The 22,085-nt window shown below is 51.6% G+C and overlaps 1 protein-coding gene across 1 annotated transcript in view; it reads right to left on the bottom strand.

Annotated features, from left to right (window-relative positions):
• Window positions 1–22,085, bottom strand: part of Otog (otogelin) — a 65,173-nt gene that overhangs the window by 2,931 nt on the left and 40,157 nt on the right. Inside the window, exons 32-51 of the mRNA XM_038313922.1 lie at window positions 20,345–20,512; window positions 18,716–18,994; window positions 18,040–18,157; window positions 17,107–17,186; window positions 14,941–16,688; window positions 13,958–14,126; window positions 13,558–13,703; window positions 12,642–12,731; window positions 9,214–9,397; window positions 6,406–6,626; window positions 6,108–6,246; window positions 4,514–4,708; window positions 4,100–4,312; window positions 3,489–3,593; window positions 3,241–3,348; window positions 2,789–2,890; window positions 2,497–2,595; window positions 1,511–1,551; window positions 702–777; window positions 403–581 (exon numbers count right to left, since the gene is read on the bottom strand). Of these exons, the coding sequence (XP_038169850.1) occupies window positions 403–581; window positions 702–777; window positions 1,511–1,551; window positions 2,497–2,595; window positions 2,789–2,890; window positions 3,241–3,348; window positions 3,489–3,593; window positions 4,100–4,312; window positions 4,514–4,708; window positions 6,108–6,246; window positions 6,406–6,626; window positions 9,214–9,397; window positions 12,642–12,731; window positions 13,558–13,703; window positions 13,958–14,126; window positions 14,941–16,688; window positions 17,107–17,186; window positions 18,040–18,157; window positions 18,716–18,994; window positions 20,345–20,512 (4,460 nt within the window). The remainder of the gene's footprint in view (window positions 1–402; window positions 582–701; window positions 778–1,510; window positions 1,552–2,496; window positions 2,596–2,788; window positions 2,891–3,240; window positions 3,349–3,488; window positions 3,594–4,099; window positions 4,313–4,513; window positions 4,709–6,107; window positions 6,247–6,405; window positions 6,627–9,213; window positions 9,398–12,641; window positions 12,732–13,557; window positions 13,704–13,957; window positions 14,127–14,940; window positions 16,689–17,106; window positions 17,187–18,039; window positions 18,158–18,715; window positions 18,995–20,344; window positions 20,513–22,085) is intronic.

Genomic DNA, 22,085 nt, shown 5'->3' with positions numbered 1-22,085 from the left:
AGCATTTAGACCTAGCCCCAGGGAACAAGGAGGTGCCCTGCAGAGGCAACACTGTAGTCACCAATGGTGGCAGCTTGGTTCCAGACAGACCTCAGTTTGAATCTCAGTCCCTGCTGTGCTTTTGATTAAGAACTCAACTTCCCTAGGGCTCACTTTTCCCAGTTGAAAGGTGGGAATAATTCTAATCCCTTTCATTCAGTCAGTATTTATTTAGACTTTGGTAAAAGACAGGCTTTAACTTAGTCCCTTTGCTATTGTTGCTACCCCACCCCAACTTGGGCTCCTCTCCATCTGGGTCTCTTAAGGCTACTCTGATGCCTACTCTCTAGACTCCATTTCTGGAGCTGATGAGATCTTACCAGCCCAGCCCTTCTGACTACACGTACCCCACATTGCCCCTACCGCCTCGCAGTGCATGTCACAAAGGACAGAGGTGATGTTGATCTGGTAGAAGCTGGTGAGGGGGTCCAGCACATCTGTGCATCTGGACGTATGGCACACACCATCCGCTGAGAGCTCTACCACCGTCTGGCCTGGCTGCATCACCCCCAACTCACGGCTCAGACACACGGGGGCTTTCACTGGATGGGTAAAGGGAGAGGAACTGTCCCAAAGAGCCCAGTCACCCACCTGGCCCCTCCCAGCTGGCCCGCCTGAGGTTCACCACCCTAGTCCTCCCGTATCTACCCGTCCCCACTCACCACACTCATACTTGGCACAGCCACACACGTTCTCCTCACTATGCATGAACCCCTCATCCAACTGGGACTTTTCCCACTGTGGGTGACAGAGGAAGTCAGCATTCAGGGTAGGCAATCCAACCCCACCCTCAGGAACGGCCCGCTCCTGGGCCTGCACTGGGCAGCTTAGAGTCCCTCAGCACCCAGCTCAGCCACTCTCCCACTGTCCAGCTTCCTGTCCTCAGAGCCCCACTTGGCTTACACCTTACCCATGTCCTAGTTTCTTTAGCAGTTTCAGGGAAGAAGAATGTATGGGGAGGGGAACACAAGAAAGAAAATATGTGCCGGGACAACACACTCAGGGGGACCATAATCCAGAAGTCGCCTGCCATCACTTTACACATATGCTGTGACAGCCATGCAGCCTAAAGGCTAAAGGGCCACAAGATCCTAATCCTGGCTCGGTGATTTGCCAACGTCATGACGTTAATTTCAGCTTCCTTGTTCATATAACTAAGATCATCGCAGACTCAGTCAGTCTCCTGAACTTGTCATAACAATAAGATAATTCATTTAAAAGACCTGGGAAGGCTCAGGCCTACAGTAAGGCCTCAGCAGCTGGCTCTGTGATTATCACTAGAACCACCATCATCACCACTGTCACCATCTACATTAGCATCATCACCACCTCCATCATCTTCACCATCCCAACCATCCTCCCTCCAACTCTGTATTAGGTTTGGTAGAGTCTCCAGGAGAAGGGAAAGAGAAGAGAGAAAAGGAAAAGAGAAGCCGACCAGTAAGGGTGGGGAAAGACAGGGTCTCCATACCAGATGGCATCTGGGCACAGGGATTGTATCACAGTCACACTCTGGAAAACACAAGAGGCCATAACCTACCTCACCAGGGACGTTCAGACACTGCACTGCAGACCAGTCCCTTCTGAGGCACAACTCTAAGCCTGGTCTACCCAGGGAGGTGGGCAGAGAAATACCAGCCACTTCTCACCCCCACAGGCAGGGGACAGAGTGGTCCTGCTTAGGTGGGCGGGCAGTCTTGACTGTCCCACTCCTGACTGGGTGTGGAGGGAAGTGAAGAAGGCAGACAGAACATGCGTACAGTTTCCTTTCTCTCTCCTACGTGTGGGACCTCTCCAGGTGCAAACACTGCAAGATGCAACTTCCTTGCACGTGTGTTTTCCACAAGTGAGTTCCAGCAGCTGAGCTCTGCCAGCACAGTCTTGACCGGGAAGCTCTACCTGTGCACAGTGGCCAGGGGCACCCGGAACTAATGAAAGGGGCATACCAGCTTTAGCTTTGAGGAGCAAGGGTTGCAGGCCAGAGAAGCTGGGAAAGTCCTTTCTGGGTCTCTAGCTCATACAACAAGGGGACTTATATGCTCCCTAGATGGCTGGCTTGCTCTGTGCCCTGAAGGCATGAGGAATAAAGCTGAGTATGATCCTGCCCTCACATAGCACATATTCTAGTGAGGTCCAAAAGCCATCAGCAGAACGCTCTCCTGGTTTGCTAACGTACCTTTCAAGCTTTGTGAAAAGCTCACCACTGTTCACTACTAATCACTGACGTTCCTATTGGTCTTCAGAGCAGACCCGAGTCTCTATGGACTACCGGGCAATGCAAGGATGACACTCTGAATGAGAAACCATTTGTGATCCCGGGGAATAAACTGTCAGGTTCTACATGCTCAGAGTGAGGCAGGAGGAGATGAGTCCTGCTCACAGCTTGGGGAGGCTGATCTCAGCAAAGCTGATGGTGGTGGGGGCTCTTTCCCCCACCAATATCTGACTGAAACTTACCACAGGACTTGTAGGGGCAGCAGCGGTCTGGGCTCCAGACCTCCACCAGGGAAGTGCCCATGCCACACTGCACCTGTGGGCAGCGGAAGCTCTCACACACTGGGGAGCATGCAGCAGGAGTGGGAGAGACAGGTGACAAATTAGTCTCAGACACCTCAGACTTTATGTCCCCTCAGGATGCAGTGCTGGTCAGATGGGGTACCTCCCAGCCTGTTTGTACCCCTACAGTGTACCCCCCCCCCAGGGCAGGCCTCTCTCACAGAACCACTGTCTCTCCACACGTGGGACTCACCACACTGGTACAGAGGGCAGCAGAGCTCCGTGGTGTTCCTGTGTACAGTGAGCGCCTCTCCTTCCTGACACTCGGGGATGGGATCTGGACACTCACCACAGCCTGTGGAGATGGAAAGGCCACCGCTGTCATAGAAGTTCCTCTCACAATGAGGGAGCAGGGCATCTAGCCAGCCAAAAACAGCATTTTGGGGTCTCAGGTATCCTGGCATCAGAACCTATGTGTTCTTCTATGTCAACCCAAAGTCTGGCCCTGAAAACACACTGATTTCTTATGCTCGGTAACCTACCCATTTTTCTCTTAGTCCTGCATTGCTTTCCGGGTAGTGGCTTCATCCTTCTCCCTCTACCCCCTCATACAAATGCCCCAGCTTTTCCTCTTGGTCACCACAGAAGTAGGAATGATAGGAATGAGGAAGAGCTGATGTGCCCCCCCCCCCCCCAGCCACTCACTGCAGAAATAGGAGGTACAGCAGGAGTCCCCTAGGCGGCCCGTGATCAAGATCTGGTCCTCGCGACAGGCAGGGACCTGCTCAGCCTCACACAGACCAGGGTCACATTCTGAGGAGAGAAGAGAATGTGAGCTCCAAAAGCAGCCCTGCCTAGCCCTCTGCAATCTCCATCGTGGACTCAGAACTCAGAGCACAGCCCAGGCTCCACAGGTCCACCCACTCTTCTGTCCTTCTGTCCCCACCACTCACCGCAGCTGTAGCTGGGACAGCAGGAGTCCTCCTGGAAGTGAGTGATGAGTCTGTGGCCTGGGCGGCAGGTGGGCGCGAGGCCCTCACATAGAGTCTGGTTACACACTAGGCAGCAGGACACAGAGCCTGTTACCTGGAGGCCAGTGTCCTCACTGCTCACTAGGACCGCTGGGTGCCTGCACACTTTGGACTCCTCACAGCCCCTCCTCACCCCCACTCTCAAATGGCCGCAGAGACTGAAGGGCAATACACATTCATCTAGGTGTACTGTGTGTTAGCGTTAGCATCCGCACATCAAGGTGGGTGCCAAGAGCAGCCGAGCAGCCTCACATTATGGGAGAACCAGGGCAGCCTGTGACCGTGATTACGGAGTTAGTCTACAGGGGGATGCTAAATAGGATGCGATCCCAGACCTCTGCCTACTACACGCCAAGCCAAGTGTCTGCCCCGCCCAGCCTGGTTCTTACTTCCCCCATCAACATCCCAAAAGATGCTTTAATTTTCCAGCCTGCCCTGACAGTTTTCCAGTTGTCACGGTCATACAGCAGGCACAGCTAGAACCTGTTGCTAGCTTACAGCTGATGGCCAGGAAAGTTGAGAGCCAGGCTCACCGCACACACTCCCCAAGCAGCAGGGGTCCTCTGTGGGCTGTAACAGGATCACTTCTCCAAAGCGTGGACAGCTCTCGGGTCGAGCACCAGGGCAGTCCAGGTCCATGGCTATGATGGTGTCTGGGGCCTGGCACTGCTGCTGGCAGCAGCCGCTGAGGGAACTGTTCCAGGTTTCCCCCAAGGCTCGTGGCACCCCTGTGCTGTCAGTGCAGGCTGCAGTGGGAGCATGTTGGGGCACAGGGGACTAAGGACCAGACTGTTTCAGGCTAGGATCCCTCTCATCCAAACATGAACCACCCCAAAGCAGCCCTGGAAGAATGCTAAGTGGCCTTTGCCATGGTATGCAGGAAGTAAAGGAGGCCCTAGTGTAAGACTGGGATGCGGGGGGGACATCTGGGGAGGGCAGGGACCTACCACACTTGTCCTCAGGGATGCAGAGTGCAGAATGTCGCCGGTGCAGAATGGTACCCTCCAGGCACACACAGCCCTCACCCAGAACGTGGCACTGCTCTGGGTCCAGTGGGCCTAGTATCCCATCCTGGCATGTTTCGGGGGGTTCACACGCTGCTACGCATGCCTGGTAGGTAGAGTCACTGGAGCACAGGAAGGCTGTAGGGGTAACATGGACATCGGGCCTAGTCAAGTTCCCAGTCAGGGTTCCCTGATGAGGGCAGCAAGAGTTGGAAGGTGTGAGGAGGAGCACAGAGCACCTTGCCTTAGGAGAACCTAAGTCTGTGCCTTAACACTGGACATCCTTCCTCTAGATCAGGAATCATCAAGGGACCACTTCCTAGCCTAAATGCTGCCAATTGTCTGCTTTTCAAATAAAGTTTTATTAGAGCACAGATGTGCCCATTCATTTGTGTAACTGTCGGTGTTGCTTTGGGTTTGTTTTTTGTTTTGTTATGGTTGAGTCAGGCTTTCATTACTTAAGGCAAAACTCATTCTCCTGGCTCAGCTTTCCAAGCACTAGGACTGCATGTGTCAGCCACCATGGTCTATTCATTTATATGTGGCCTTCGTCTGTCTCTGCACCACGGGGGTAGAGCAGGGTCCTTCAGAAAGAGATCTTACGGCTCACAAGACATGGTATTCACTATCTGGCCCCCTGAAAAAGTTTGCCAACCCTTGGCTTTAGATCGGTGTTTTCCAGCAGTCTTGACTAGAGACAGTGGGTCTGTGGTTATGGTCCAGGAAACACCAGCCTTCAGGACAGAGTCCCATCCCACACCAAGTGAGCCTCCAAAGGAGCCCGGTGCTTTCCCAAGTTCCCCCCCGTGACCAGCTGGATTAAAAATTACTGTTGAACTGAAAAAAACTTTTTACTATGCATGATATATACTGTATTTCATATTTCATTGCATTTTCTTTTTTAAAAAAATGCTAGTGTTGCTCTCTTCAAATTGGCTGCACACCCTCTGTGTCGAGATCCACAGTTTGAAAAATACTACTCTCTATATGAAAAATCTTTTCCTTTTCACCTGCCATGTGTAGATATGCCCTCTCAGGAGCTGTCCCAGCCTTTCTGGAAATCAAAATGCTCTACCCGCTACCCCTGACTGACTCCAACAGAATGAAGGTGAGGAAGAAGCAGGGAGGAAGAGATCCAAAGACGAGAAGGTAATCGGAAGCTAAGCAAAGGGAGCTACCCATACAGCAATCACATGACAGGTGGGTGTGGAGAAATGGACACCTGACCCATTATATCCAATTGACCCGAGGAGCAAATATTGCTGTCCCCACTGCTGTACAGAGAAATGACTCAAATTAAAAAAAAAAACTTAAAATAAAATTATTCCTCGTTCATTTATACAAATATAGCAAAAGCTCATTAACTAATATCAAATGTGTTGCGTAGAGCATAAAATTCAAATACAAATGTAAAATATTTCTAAGCTCGTTAATACAATTAATGAATGAAGTCATGACTAAGCTTAGGGAAGGAGCATCGGTGTCAGGAAGCTCTGGGAAGACAACTCGAGAAGAAGGTGCCCAGACCCCCACTCACGGCAGTAGTCGGAGCCCCGCCACTCGATGCACACGTGGAACTTGTGACACATAGCCACGTACACAGTGAGTGCCACACAGGGCTGCTGCACATACTTGGTGTCCCGGATCCACAGCTCACAGAACGACTCTGGGGAAACCTGGACAAGTGTATTAGGCAGTGAGGCCCACCCTGGCGCCCCACTTCCCAGGGCCCAGCTCTGCCTCGCTCTGTCCAGAAGACCACGGTGTCTCTGCGGGTGGCTGCTGCCCTCCCCAGCCCAGCGAGTCTCCCCACGCTGCACTCCACGGGCACCTACAAAGCGGTGGCAGGCGCTGAAAGTGCGGTTGGACACCATGCGAAGGCAGGGCGAGCAGTCAGCCGTGGCACAACTGTCTGGGCGGAAGCGGGTCTGACCCTCTGAGGTCAAGGAGCTGGGCACCTGCCAGCTGTCCAGAAAGGGAGCAGGGTCCTCTGCCTCACCCACCACAGAGCCATCCTTCAGGGTGAGGTCATTGGCTGCATCTCCGTCACAGATACCTGAAAGGGCATAATGGTTCCAGTAGGCACAGAGAACACTGCCTCCCCAGTTGGCTCTCACTCAGCAATCTTCAGATGGTTCTGAAAGGTGTCACTGCTCCCTGCCACGTGGCAGGTGAGGAAAGTGAGGCACAGGGAGCCAGGGCACCTGCTGTGTAGGAAGGTACCCACCAAAATGTTTAGGGATGAAGGACATCGTGTTTTGAACTTACTTTAAAATGGTCAGGGATATATGCATACATGCCTATATATGTGTGTGTATACTACATATACATATTACTCTGTGAGTATGTGTGTGCATGTATGTGTGTGTGTGTGTGTGTGTGTGTGAGAGAGAGAGAGAGAGAGAGAGAGAAGCAAAATGTGAGCAATTTTTCCATCTATGTAAAAGGCAGTGGGAATCCTTTGCTCTACTTTTCAATCTCTGTGTCTGCCACATCAGAATGAAAAGCCATTCCCTAAGAATCTGCTCCAGTAGAGTCTGCGAGCTAATCCCGACAGCTGTTTCCTTTTCTTTCTGGAATCAGGAATCCACTTTCCCAGACTCTCTTGCAGTTGGATGTGACTATGACAGGCCCCGCCAATGGAGCGTGAGTTAAGGTGGAGGGTACTTACGACCTGGTCCACAGACCCTACCCTTCTGTGAGGCTGGGAGCTCACTCTGAACATTAAATTAGGAAGGAATCTGGAGCATGACTTGTCACTAGTCATGTGGGAAGTCATGTTCTCAGGAAACATGCCTCCAGTGTGTCGGGCCCTGAAATGAGGGCAAGGATGTGGCTTATCCGCTACAACTCCTCCCGCTTCCCATGCCATCCCTCTCCTCCACAGGTGCTTTCAGCTTCTCAGTCGCCTTGTCTTGCCTGTGGCTTTGTTTGTGCTACTCTTCCTGCCTGCAATGCTTTCTCAAATGTCCTTCCTCCCGGGGTGCCTCCCATCCACCCATCTGCGACCTTCCTAGGTCTGGGCACAGCCACCACTTGCAGGAATGTGTCACAGGGCTTCTTTTCCAGGTCTCACGGATCTCAGCACTCCCTGTTGCCTAGCAGGGGCTCCCGTGTATGTATCAAGGGATAGTTCAGACAGAAGAGACATGAGAATGATCTGATTTCTGCTCTGACATTTCCAACTACTGCTTCTGCAAACATAAGTAAAATATTACTCGAGGCTAAATTCTTTGATTTTATTAATTTTCTTTTTTTTATTTTTATGTGCATTGGCATTTTGCCATGGGTGTCAGGTCCCCTGGAGCTGGAGTCACAGACAGTTCTGAACTTCCATGTGGTGCTGGAAATTGAACCTGGGTCCTCTGGAAGAGCAATCAGTGCTATTAACCCCCGAGCCATCTCTCTAGCCTGATTTTATTAATTTTCTTAGTAGTGACACTTTGGTCTGGGTTTGGAATCACCAAGAGATATCCCAAAGGTATCCCAGGGAAAACATGGCATGCCTGGATCCTGCCATCTTTGCCAGAGACGAACAGAGTATGGAAGAAGAGAAAAACGCGGTGGCAGTGGTGGTGACTATGATTGTGGTGGTGACAGTGGTGATGGCGGTGGCTATGTCTGCGGTGACAGTGGTGATGGCGGTGGCTATGATTGTGGTGGTGACAGCGGTGATGGCGGTGGCTATGTCTGTGGTGACAGTGGTGATGGCGGTGGCTATGTCTGTGGTGACAGTGGTGATGGTGGTGGCTATGTCTGTGGTGACAGTGGTGATGGTGGTGGCTATGTCTGTGGTGACAGTGGTGATGGCGGTGGCTATGATTGTGGTGGTGACAGTGGTGATGGCGGTGGCTATGTCTGTGGTGACAGTGGTGATGGTGGTGGCTATGTCTGTGGTGACAATGGTGATGGCGGTGGCTATGTCTGTGGTGGCAGTGGTGATGGCGGTGGAGGAGGTAATGGTGATGAAAGGAAAGATGTCTTATCAGTAAAAATGTCAGCTCCATAGAACAGAACTTTATCTGTTTTGCTTCCCAGAGGCTGTCACTTAAAGGAAGGAAAGAGCCAGTGCCTGTGTCACCGACTGCCACAATCACAGCAGCCTGCCATGAAGAGTCTGTGCAGGGGGCAGCCACCTGCGCCCAGGGTCCCCCTGCACTGTGTTCCTAGTCTGCAGCCATGCTGTGGATCGGGAACCCTAGTTGTGCATGTCACAGCACCTCTGCCACGTGCCATCAGACAGCCACTTGACTTCTGAGCCCCCGCTTGTCTCTGGTTCAGCGAGAACGCCGAGGGCCACTTCCCAGGCCTGTTGTGTGGGTGACCTGGAGTGAATAATCTTCAAGAGTGGAACTGTCTGGCAAAGGCCCCAGCACATGCAGACAGGAAGGATTATCTGGCATTAGGGAGCCGTCAGAGATGCTGACAGACAAACCTGGCTGAAGTGACAATTGGCAAACCCTGCACTATGCCCTGTTAACAGCCTCGGCCCCACACATGGACACCAGGCCTTTCTGCACTGGCAATTCTGTTGGCTCCATCTCTGGCCTGACACCTGTCTTAACATATCCTGATGCAAGGGAACCTTCCTGGTGCCAGAGAGGGACCAGGGACCACTCTCCCCCAGCTGGGTCCCACCTCACCACACAGGCCACGGCCCTGGGCCTTGCCGGTTTTGCTGGCTTCCAGGATCATGAGTCCTGAGCTGTGGAGCCACTGGATCTGGATGTGTGAGGGTGTCCGGATGATGTACATGTGGCCTGTATCCTCAATCCGGAACCCATATCTGCTCACTGGTGGCCACACAGCCTGAGAGTCCACAGTCACCTTACAGGTAAGGAGTTAGAGAACAGCTCATATGTCTGTCTGTATTCCCACACACCTACCCAACTCATACGTCCATTTATCCATCCTGCTTATCTATCTACACCTCCATCCGTTCATTTGTCCACCCACCTACTCACCCACCCATCTATCTCTTCATTATCATCTGTCCATCAGTCCTTCTGACAAACACTTATGAGGCACCTCTACATGCCAGGCTGTTTGGGGCACATGTATCCAAGGTTAGTCCAACAAAACATGGGAGAATTCTGAAGCTATTTTATGGGGAAAATCTAATAAAACCAGAACTTTAACAGCAGAAAGCAGACTGCACCTCACTTTCTGCACAAACACAAATTCCCATCCCTTTGAATGACTTCCTTATCTGCCGGCTCCGCTCAGATAATTTCTCCTGAGGTATTTTACAGCCTTGGGGCTTAGCCATCCTCTGAGGCATCAGCTCACTTCTGTGCTGACCATCAAGAAGGAATGAAGCTCTTCCCTAGCTAACCATTAGATCGTGGTTTTCTTCAGGGCAGAAACTATGTCTGCCTCTTTGAATTCCCAGCACTTGCCTTTAGGCATCATTTGGGGGCCCCATCATTATCTGTTAAACAGCACACCTCAGTTCTCACAAACACTCAGGCTATAACTTCTACTACAAACTGACAAGGTTAAAAGTGTATGTAACATGGAGTAAGAATTAAGTTTTATGCTATAAAACTAAAAGACAGAAAAGATTAAGATTATAAAATATTTATCATGATTTACCATCCTCCCTTCAGGAATAGACTAATTACTAATCACTCCACAGATTACCCAGCATGTGAACTACTGAGCTACAGGAAGGAAAGCCTTCATTCAGGAGCCAAAAAACTGACTTTGGGAAAGTCCCCACTCTCTGATACCTCGAGCCTTCCTATTGTATTGCCAAAGGTTTAAACTCCAGATTATTAGTGTGGCCTTACATAGCAGAAGCTTCCACAGGCCTAAACAAGGAATAATAAGATTGAAGCAATCATTTAAGTCTCCCAAGAAAGACGAGCTCAGAACTGTATAGATCCATGTCCAAATTCTGGCAGAACCTTAAAGAATGAATGCCAATTCTCCTCAGACTATTCCCAAAAACAGAGAGGGAAAGAATGCTATCAAACTCATCTTACAAAGCCAAGTTGGTTAAGAATATGATCAAAACCAAAACAAAACTATAGGTTAACTCCCCCTCACAACAAAACAAAAACAAAACAAACAAAAAACCTGAAAAAGAATCTTGCAAACTAATTTAATCATACAATGAACATATCATCATATACCCGGGTCAAATTGGTTTCATTTCAAAATAGCAAGGATGATTCAACATACACAAGTTAATAAATGTGATACAGTGCATAAAGAGACTCATGGGTAGAAATCACAAGATCATCTCAACAATGCAGAAAAGGCCTTTGATGAAGCTCAGTATCTTCTAGAGACAAAGGCCCAGGAGAAATTAGGAAAACGAAGAATATGCCTCACACAACAACGACTAGACTCTAGGCCCAGAGGTAATGCTGTATTAAATGTGGAAAAAACAAAAGCATTCCTTCTAAAGTCAGGGACAGACAAGGGTGTCCACTCCCTTGGCTCTTATTCAGTTCAGAGTTTGGTTCTATCCAGAGCAACAAGGCTAAAGAATGAAACAGAAGCAATCAAAATAAAGGAAGCACAAATCACATTATCTCTTGCAGATAACACAATCCCTTATCTAAAGACTACATCAGAATGTTCTGGGCCTGGTATTTCAGCCACATAGCAGGAAAGCAATCTCATTCTCAACAGCCTCAAAGAAAAACAGAAATATACTTAACCAAGAACGTGACTATATCTACAATGAAAACTTTAAGCATCAAAGAAAGAAATTGAAAATAGAATCCATGCTTACAGATTTGCAGGATTAATATTGTGAAAATGGCTATATCACTAAAAACAATCTATAGATTCAACACAATTCTTATCAAAATTCTGTCATTACAGAAATAGAAAAACAATCCTAAAATTCATATGGAAGCACAAAAGTCTCTGTATGGCCCAAACAATCCTGAGAATAACAGCAATGCTGGAGGTACCACAGTATCCAAGTACAAATTATACTCAGAGCCATGGTGGAAAGAAAAAAAGGAAGGAAGGAAGAGGAAGAGGAGGAAGAGGAAGAGGGAGGGAGGGAGGGAGGGAGGGAGAGAGGGAGGGAAGAAAGAAGGGAGGGAGGAAGGGAGGGAGGGAGGGAGGGAGGGAGGGAGGGAAGAAAGGAGGGAGGGAGGAAGGGAGGGAGGGACGGAGGGAGGGAGGGACGGAGGGAGGGAGGGAGAAGGACGGAAGGAAACAAGAAGCAAACAAACCTACCCCAGCACAAACACAGAAATAGATGGGATCAACGGAATAGAATAGAGGACCCAGAAATAAAAACACAGACGTTTAAAACAAGCATTGAAGGAAAGTCAGCCCCTTCAACAGACGGTGTGGAGAAAACCGGAGATGCACGTGCGGAAGACAATAACTAGAGCTACTGCTCCCCGCACAAAGCTCAACAGGGATCAAAAGCTCTGAAGCAACTCTGAGGAGTTGAACTGCTGGAGGAGAATGTAGGAAAACTGCTCCCGACACAGGCAAAGACCTTCTGAAAGGGCTCCAGCAGCAGGGAAATAATAGCAAATCTGATAAACGATGTTTCATCAGATTAAAGAGATCCTGCACAGTGAAGAAAACAGTTGCCAGAATGAAGATGCAGCCTGCAGAATAGGGGTGAATCTTGCCAGTCATCTAAGAGGGACATCAATACAGAGACTATCTATAGAACTCAGAAAATAAGCACAAAACACCAAATCATCCTGTCAATAAAAGGAAAATGAATTGGACAGAGAATTCTTTTGACAGCGATTATTTAAGGTCTTGTCAGTCTGATGTTGCCTGTTACCTTCTTCCCCGTGGCATTAAAACTGACAAAGCATGCTATATTAAATAACTTTCAAATGTACCTTATTTTGCTTTATTTCATTCATTTTTTGAGCAGAGTCTCACTATGTAGCTCAGAACGGCTACACAGAGGCACCAACCCTCCCTGTTACCTCCTGGTGCTGGGTACAGGCATGTGCCATCATTTCTTAAAAGAGGGTGTCTCCCAGTCCCTGGCCCTAATTACAGACAAGTCCCAAGGCTCTTACTCCTGTATACCCTGTCCCTGCCCTGCAGGCCACTTCTCCGATGTACTTACCTTCCTGTTGAAGCGGTCGACGGTGACATGATGGGCCGAATGAGTCACATTCAGTATCACCAGACAGAATGGGGGCCAGTTCAGGTGTCCCTGCAGAAACCCCAGCCTCATCAGCCCAGAGCCCTGCCCTGAGTTCCCCTCCAACTGTGTGGATAGAGGAAATGTGGGCACATTTGTAGGCCTGGGTAGATGGTACTCAGAATCCTACCTGACCTCATGCAAGCCCAGCTGAGGGAAACGGGAAGAAGAGAAGAGGAAGGGAGTGAGGAAAAAAGGGATGGAGGGAGAGAAGAAGGAAGGGAGGAGGGAGGGAGGGAGAGAGGGAGGGAGGGAGGGAGGGGGGGGGAGGGAGGGAGGGAGAGAGAAAGAAAGAGGGAAGAAGGAAGGAAGGGAAGAAGAGAAGGAAGGGAGAGAAAGAAAAAAGGAGGAAGGAAGGGAGGGAGGGAGGAAGAGAAAACGGAAGGGATGGAGGAAGGGAAAGAGGGAGGGAGGGAAGGAAAAAAAGAGAAAGGGACGGTGTTTCCTCTGTCCACTTGGCTCATGGGGCTATCTTAGCAGCAAGCCCATGCAGCTGGCACCTAGGACCACAGGCCACCACCTTAGGATGGGTTCCTTGCTTCTCTCTACTTAGTGTCAACCCTAAGGCAGCTAGAGAGTTGCAGGAACTAGGAATGGAACAGATCCCAGGAAGGGCCAAGAGGTGGCACACTCTGCTCTGCTAGTCCCCTCAGTCACCTGGCCTGCTAAGAGATTGGCTACCACTCCAGGAACCCCCTGGGAGGCAGAAGGAGAAGGGAGGATGCTGCCATGGCCCCCCAAGACCTAACCTGACTTTGGGTGTTCACTGAACTCCAGTCTCCCCTCTGCCTAATTCAGGTCTCAGGCTCTGGCAGGGAGAAAAGCAAGGGGCATTTACCAGGTTGGCACTCTTACAATCCAGGACATGTACGGAGATTATTTCCTCTGGGCTCTGACTGAGGATATAGATGGCCTCCTTGAACAGGGCCACATGGCTGCCATCGAAGGTTACAAAGCTCAGGTCTGGGAAGATGGAGCATCGGCCTGGAAGCAGGGGCAGGGAAGAACAAGCTGATGGCTTCAAGGCCACCTAGGAAGATGGGCAGATGAGTCAGAGATTCTGGGGATTGTTGAGTCCCTAAGACCAGGTGTCTCACAGAGTTCAGAGGTCACAAGGGTAGTAGTCACAGTGTGATGGGATTTCCTCCGGAAGTGTGGGAGAGAACACAGATTAGGGAGGTGGCATGCTGGAGCAGGGAAAGAGGCGGACAGAGGCTTGGGCAGACCTGATAACTCACAGGCACATTCCCAGAGTGGGCAGCAGCGGTCTCCACCCACCCGCACAGCGAGGCCTAGCACGCCACAGTGAGGGCGTGCAGAACCCTGAGGACAGTGCTGGGACTGGTTCACACGTATTAGCTGGCCTTCTAGGCAAATGTGCCGGACGCAGTCTTGTTCGGCGATGGGCTGTGGCACAGAGCACAGTGTCAACACGAGTACCCCTCAGAGCTCTGGTATTACCTACCTACCTCAGCCCTTTCGGAACAAGTCACATTCCAGAAGGGCAGGTGACCTCGAGGTAAGAGCTAGGGAACTAATGCCCTGGATGGCTGGTTCCAACAATCAACTTGAAACAACAGAGAGCCACTTGGGAAGAGAGTCTCAGGGAGGGGTTGGATCAGGGTGGCTGTAGATGTGTCTGTCAGTGAGGGGTTGTCTGGATGCTGGTCTGTGGGCGTGTCTGTGGCGGATTGTCTGGATCGGGCTGGACCTTGAGCATGCCTGTCAGTGAGGGGCTGTCTGGATCAGGGTGGACTGTGGACGCGGCTGTGGTAGTTTGTCTTAATTGATGTGGGAAGGCCCAGCTTGACCATGGGCGGCATCATTCCTTAGTTTTGAGACCTGGACTGATCAAGTGTAGAGAAAACTAGCTGAGTAGCAAGCATGCATGCATCTATTCTTTCTCACAGTCCAAATCACATTCTCACCACACCCTGCAAAAGCACACCAACTTGTCCAATCTGGCCCTGGACCCAAATAGGCAGGGTGAGACCCTGCTGTGGTTTCAGGGGACCAAGAAGACCTGGAGATTTTTGAAGTACCAGGAGCTTGAGATAGGGGTTAAGTAGGGTCAGGGACACCACCACCATCTTGGAGCAGAGGGTGAATGGACAGATACCTCAACAAGCACAGCATATGACCATACGGTGGTGCCCAGCTTAGTGGCAGGGAGAAGGCCAGGTCTTGGGGAAGCACTCACAAACACTGACAAGGCACTCACCACACAGGTGGCAGAAATGTTCCCTTCGATCTCCACCGATCCCTCTGCTATGCTCTGGGCTGGAGCTGAGAGTCCTGACTGCTCCGTGGTGGCCTGGCGCCCTAGATCCTCTTGGGGCTGGAGCCCTGCTGGGGTCCCGTGGGCTTCTGCCAGCGGAGGCAGCAGAATCAGTGAGCCCTCCCGGGAGGCCGTCCTGGCTGATACCCGGCTTAGGGAGTAGGATGTGGGCACCAGTGGCACTGTGCCAGCCTGGGGGCCCTTCGTCTCCATCACCAAGGGAGTAAGAGTATGGCTCACTATGGCTGTGAGCTCTGTGAACCCACCCTGGGCAGAGCCAGAGATGAAGGTGGGTGGAGACACTTTCTTAGACAGGATGACTGCTTTAGGGGTGGTACTCTTCCGTGGGACAACAGACACTGTGGAGGGCACCCCGGGAGTCACAGCTGAGGGTCCAGAGCTTGCCAATGTGGCTCCCAGAATGAGGTCTGAAGCCACACCTGTTGTCTGGGGTACCATGGGGCTAGGTGTGTGTGTCTGGTCCTCCACAGCGGACACGAGAGGCACTGTCAGACTGAGTGTGTGAGCAGATGCTGTCACAGTCGTGGTCACGGCCAGAGTGGTGCCCTGATGCTGAGGTGGAGGGGTGGTGATAGAGCCTTTGGGGCCTGGTGTGGCCTCTGGGGCAGATGTGCCCACTTTAGCCAAGGGCAGGCTGGTGTCGAGCGGCAGGCCAGAGAGAAGCTGATGTGGCTGAGTTGACTCTAGAGAAAGTAAGGCTGTGGTCCCCAGCCTATGAACATCTGTGAATGAGGTGCCAGTAGCCAGGGTCCCCAGTGACAGAGCTGGGGGCCTGGAAGCTGTGGTGGTGTGTTGGGCTGGATGAGGCAGGTCAATGGGGCCTGAGCTCAGATGCGGAGACACTGACAGCCCTATAGGCTGGCTGTGCCCAGGCTCTTTCTGCTCTGTAGCTGGCACCACCTCCAAGCCCTTAGTGACAAGAGGACTGACAGGAGCGGTTTGTGCTGTGCTCACCACAGTCAGGGGGTGGCTGGGTGAAGTGCTCCGGGCCTGGACAGATGGGGACATCACTGTCTTATTTGTAACCTTAGTTACTGTAGTTGTCAGGTGGGATCCTGGGGATGTGGGAGGCCTGGAAGTTGCTCCAGGGGAAGTCACAGGTCTGGAAGAGGGGCTTGGGAGCCAAGAGGGCTGCAGGGGTGTAGTCCTAACAGGAAAGGAGTCATGACTCATGGCAGTCACAGCTTTGGTCATGAGTGGGAAGCGAGGGACAGGGGGTGACCGGGAGGAGACCGTGGTGTTGGGAGTCCCTGCAAAGGTCACAGTCACTTTGGTTGTCTCTATTACACCTGATACAATGCCAGATGTGGGTGTCTGCAGAGACCCGAGGGGGGAGGACGAGGACCCTGGGAGGTGAGGGGTGGCTAGGAGGCTGGCAGCTAGGGCCTCTGTGTGGTGGGCAGAAAGGTTAGATGTTGTAAGCCGCAGTGGGGGCTGCGGCGTGTGGTGGGCAGAACCTAGAGACTGTACTGGTCCTTCAGTAGCAGCCATTGGTGGGTTTGGGGCTGAAGTCAGTGGAGCTATTGGGACAAGGGCAGGCCCGTGGGTGGGGACTCTGGAAGGCTTCTGGGGGAGCTGCTGCTTGTCACTGGGGGTGGGCAGCGCTTGTCCAGGTGCCAGGGTCTCATTGCCACGCCCCTCCGTGGGACCCTGCAGGGCTGGCTCCACACCTGGGGCAGACAAAAGAAGAGGCTCATAATGAGGGTGACGGCCCCTAGCCATCCTTATGGGCAGGGCTGAGGTACAGGGCTAGAGGACTGTTACCCTAAGCCATTGGGCAAGCATGGCTTCTGATACCAGACAGCCACGGCCTCTGTCCACAGAAGCCAGCAGGCTGGACTCTGTCCACTTGCCTAAGCCTGGCTGTCCTGTACATTCAGCATAAGACCCCCAAGCAAGACCTCCACCCCTCGCTTTTCCTTCTTCTGAAACAGGGACCAGACAAAACCTTGCCAGCTCTGAACCCTTTCCTCCCATAGCCCTGTGCTGACTCTGCTGCCATAGGATCTGGGACCCTGAGCAGAATTTCCCAGAGACACCCTGGAGACTTGGAGTCAGGAGGAGAAAGGAGAACACCAGGGTGCTTACAGTCTTCCAAATAGACACATCTCTGTGTGACTTCATCCAGGACCTTGGGAGTGGGGCACACAGGGACACAGCCTTCCACCCTAAGGACAGAGCAGGGAGCTGGCTAGTGATGGAGCACAGTGCTGCTGGCCTCCCTCTTCTTTATCACGTGTGTGTGTATACTTGCTTATCATGCACACTCTCATGTGTGCTCTACAGAGAGCTAGTCACACATGCGTACAATAGCACCATGTCCATACTCTTATTTCCTGACCAACAGTGAACCACACTTGCACAATGTGTGGCTATGTGCACACCTGTCATATGCTCAGGCTCTCCACATAGGCCCATTCTCACACAGCTCATGGGCTCTCTCCAAGGCTATAAAAAGCTAAGCTATATACATATTGTATACACACGTATGCATCTGTGTAGATACCCACAAATATCAGCTTACACACACACCATGACATTTTCACTCACACTCAACTGCATATAATCAGCTCACGCAGGTGTGTGAATATAGCTGTGTACAGCCCATACATACTTAATACATTAAAACACAAGGTTCAGCTGTACCCACATCATGCACCAGTATACAGTGTGGAGTATATGACATTTATATATGGCACACACATACTGTGTGATTTGAATGTGAACCCCCGCTCCCATAGATTCATTGTTGAGCCTTCCCACAACAATGGCTGATCCCTTCTTAAACTGTGGTCCCAAATCAACCCTTCATCACTAAGATACTCTTGCCAGGTATTTGGTCATGGCAGTGAGAAAAATAATTACGACATACATAAAAGTACATTTCCCCAACACACACATTCCTATATTCAACTTAGTACACACTCCTACACACACCCTCACACGCATGTCTACATACATGCTCAGTGTGCTGAGACTGTTTTCTAGGCATTGACTCCTGCCCACTGCCCCTGGCCTTACCTGGGCACATCCTGGCAGCTGGCTGCCCGTGGGTCCCGGCATGTTTGGAAGCAGGGACTGGCACAAGCGTCATAGTGCCACTCGCAGATGGGGTAGGCAGCCCCTAAGGGCTTGGCATCTAGAAAGACAGTGAGAGACCGAACACCAGAGCCCGGTGTTTCCCCAGCTCAGCCCATGCCTTCCCTGCCCTGTAGTGAGGACAAATGACCACAGGCAGAGAAAGAGTCAGAAGCCAGGCAGAGGAGGTGGCATTCATGATGCTGAGGGCCTGCTGACATCTCAGCTTGTGTCCCCAGGGGTGTAAACTTCTGGGGTCAGCGTGTGTTCTAAGGCAGGAAACTGGAACCAGGCATTACGTGAGCCCCCACTAGGCTCCCTTCCTCACATGTGCACAGGCCATGAGTTTTTACACTACACAATTAACCTGTAGCAGGAGGTGAGACCCAGCAAGATGGCTGGGTCTCAATCCACTCTGCCACCACTCACTAATCTGCCAATATGGACATCAGACCACCTCCCATTTCAGGGGTAGCCCCAGGGGGCATCCCCCCTTTCCAAAAGGATGAGGATTCTGTTCCTTGGGGACATGTGGACAGGAAAGGGGGACCGGGCAGGAAAAGCAGCTGAGTGAGGCAGAAGCACCAGACTTAAGAGCAACGGTGGGGCAGACACTTACCCAGAAGGCGGAAGAGTGCACCACCACGAAATGCCTCTGTGTGCTCGTATGTCCTCAGAGCCAGCTCAAGGCCTGATGAGTGGAGGAAGGAACCAGGCTTTGCCAGGGACTCCAGAGCCACCAAGCCTGCCTGCCATGTCCCCTGGTGCAGGGAGAAGGAGGCGTGCTGGTGGAAGGGTTCATCACCACGCCACTTTGCCATCCTTACAGACCCATTGGCTAGGGTGTGCAGGAAGAAGTTGGGTCTGTCGGCTGCTTCCAGGGACACAGCGTCAGGGTCTGCAGAGCCATGGGAGTTAGGTCAGTGTACAGACAGAGCCAGATGTGGGGGTGCAGCACACGAGCACAGATAACACGTGGCCAGTGGGTGGGGAAAACAGCTCTCTGGGGACGAGATGAACCTTATTCTGTCACTGCTTCTTTGACCTTCCTCCCTGTCCACTGACCACCCTCTGCTCGCTCATTTCTTGGGGTAAAGGTAGGAGGTTACAGAAGCCCACAACTGTTCTCTCCTGTCCTGCCTCTCCTCTCTTTCTGTTGACTGAGGTTTCTGTCTTACCTGGTTCTTGTCTCATTAAGTCCCAAAGAAATCACACAGGGGTCTACATTAATTATTAACTGATTGACCTAGTATCTCAGTCTTCTTATTAACTCTTATAATTTATATTAGCCCAAAATTCTTGTCTGCGTTAGCCATGTGGCTTGGTACCTTTTTCAGCGAGGCAGTCACATCTTGCTTGCTCTGTGTCTGCTTCCTCTCTCTGTCTGGGTGACGACTGCAGACTGAAACTTCCCTTTTCCTGGAATTCTCATTGCCTCACCTCTACCTCCTGCCTGGTCGTCACCTTGCCTATACTTCCTGTCTGGCTACTGGCCAATCAGCGTTTACGTAAAATACAAGCGACAGGGTACAGACTGTTGTCCCACAGCACCTTTCCACTGGAAAACCAGGCCTGTCTCATTGCCTGCTATGCCAGGTACCAAACAGATAGGAGCAGTCCTCTGCAGGGTGACAGTCCACAGAGGTGGAGACAACTGGGTCTGTGATCCAGCAGGCTCTTTCCTCACAATGTCTAACGCTCTCCATTTCTTCCTGCCACCATGAATTTCCCATCCCTCAAGACCCTAAGCTAGTTCCCCCATTGCTGACCCCACAGCGAACTCTGAAGCACTAAGCTAGCTCTACCATTGCAGACCCCACAGCGAACTCTGAAGCACTCTCCTAGCTGTCAAATGCCTTGGGGCTGGAACACCTGCTGGACAGGCCCTGAGTCTCTCAATGTTTCTGGTTCCTGTGCTTGCCCTGTGCTCAAGGCTCAGTGAGAGGGAGACAGGAGAGAAGAAGGAGGGAGGAGAGGGGGAAAAGGAAACGGGAAGGCCGGAGAAAAGGATGAGAGAAGAACACAAAAGAAGGGGATTCTCTGAAACAAGAGCAGGGGACAAAGTTCTGTGTGGGTCCTGTCCTAGGCGGTGTGGGCTCACAGAAGTCAAGAAACTAGTCTGAACTGGGAGCAGAGCATGGGTCTCGAGCCCTGTGGGTGGCTTCAGGCTTCAGCGTTCCCTCCTCCCCCATTTTCCAGGACAACCTTTCCTGAAAGGGCTGGACTGGAGCCAGAGGGTGGGCCTTACCATGGGCCTTGGCCTTGTATAGAGCAGCTGTCAGCAGGAAGCTTGAAATGTCTCCTGGCGCCAGATCCTCTGCCCTCACAAGGGCTATGTCACTATCTACTGCCTTCGTGGCCACAAGAGTGCCGCCAGTCGCCACACTGGACAGCTGGTAGGGACCCTTTCCTAGCGCTGGAGAGAAGAGCCCCTGTTACAAGCCCCAGCAGGCAACCCACCTGTCTCACCCATCAGAAGTTCAGAAGAGGCAAGGCGTTAGAAAGGGACTCTTGGTGACCACAAGAACTTTAGTAGGTATGATGGGTCAGGAACCCCAGGCCAGAAGCCCCTGAAAAAGATGGACCCTCCCTCTGTGATTAGACCATTGCATAGGGAACCCATGGCAGTTACCCCGTAAGCATGAGCCATTACCATGAGAGATGTTGCTCCATCAGGGACCCACACCCAGTCCTGAGGGATGACAGCCAGGACCCCAGAGCTCAAAGTTTGTGTCTATTTATTTCATGCACATGTCCCATTTGTGCTTGGGAGGGCTTTGGTTATAAGGTGGGCATAGGGTGGAGGGGATATGGATGTCACAGACAATTGCAACAACTTTAAAAACGATCTTCTTGTCTCTAGTGTGTCCCATAGCTGTCTGGGTCACTTTCCTGGCCACTCACCTCATCCCTAGATAGAATCTCAAGCACACAGCTTTAATTCAGGGCTCTTCCAAAGCAGACCCTACCCCTCAAGGGCTCCCGTCACACTGGACCTCCTTCCTGCTTTATAGAAAGAGCCACATGGCCATCCTAGCTCACCTCCATCATGCTGTCCCTTCTCTCAGAGAAATTCTCCTCCTTTTGTGCCTTGAGACCAGCTCAAATGTCACCTCCTTAGGGAAGTTCTCCCCGCAGCCTCTACTGCCACCCTCCCCGTGCTCTAGCAGCTCTGTGGTGTGGCTCTGCATCGGGGCTCCCACCTGTGTCCTTCAGTGGAAAACAGACAGCCTAGTGTGCGGGGAAGTGGTCAGCAGCCAGCGCTCAAGAAGCAGACAAAAGAAGTGTGCCACATGGACTGGTTTCTATGGTATGAACACTCAGAGCTGGGGCCAGTTGCAACAAATGCGGGGTGCAGAGCACACACGTGGTGCTGGGATGCTCCCTCGCACCTCCATAAAGGTCCACTTTCCCAGCACCCCATGAGGCCTGGACCACAGAAAATGCTGGGAGAAGAGCTAAGCAAGGATCTGGGTGAGTGGGTGGGTGGGTGGGTGGGTGGAGATGCTAGAAGCAGCTTGTCCTTTGCCAGTTACTGACACCCAAAATGCTGCAGAGGGAGAGAGCTGCTCAGAACTGCTGCTTAAATGTCTTGCCTGATGTCACAGGGACCCTCCTGCCCCAGGGAATGCAGTTCTCCTGAGTCACTCCTTCAGGCCATCAGCTGCCCTTGGACCAATGGCTATGCAGGACCTTCTCTTTGAGCTGCCCTCTTCACAGATCCCGTGTCTTATCTATCGTTTTCTTTCCCTAGGTCATGGCTATGAGGTCTTAAACCCGGGACAAATGGCTAACTGGGATGCCTATTGCTACATCAAAGCTGATGCTGGCTGCCAGGTTCTCCCAGCATTCCTCAGTTCCTACCTGTTATAGCAGCAGTTCTCAACCTGTGGGTTGTGACCCCTTGGGTGGGGGGTCAACCTTCACAGGGGTCACGTAAGTCTATCTACATATCAGATGCTTACATTACAATTCATAATAGCAAAATT

Source organism: Arvicola amphibius, chromosome 12 (assembly GCF_903992535.2).
Source record: "Arvicola amphibius chromosome 12, mArvAmp1.2, whole genome shotgun sequence".
Taxonomy (NCBI): Eukaryota; Metazoa; Chordata; class Mammalia; order Rodentia; family Cricetidae; genus Arvicola; species Arvicola amphibius.
Note: the sequence above shows the minus strand (reverse complement) of the source record. Positions and strands in the feature narration are given on the sequence as shown.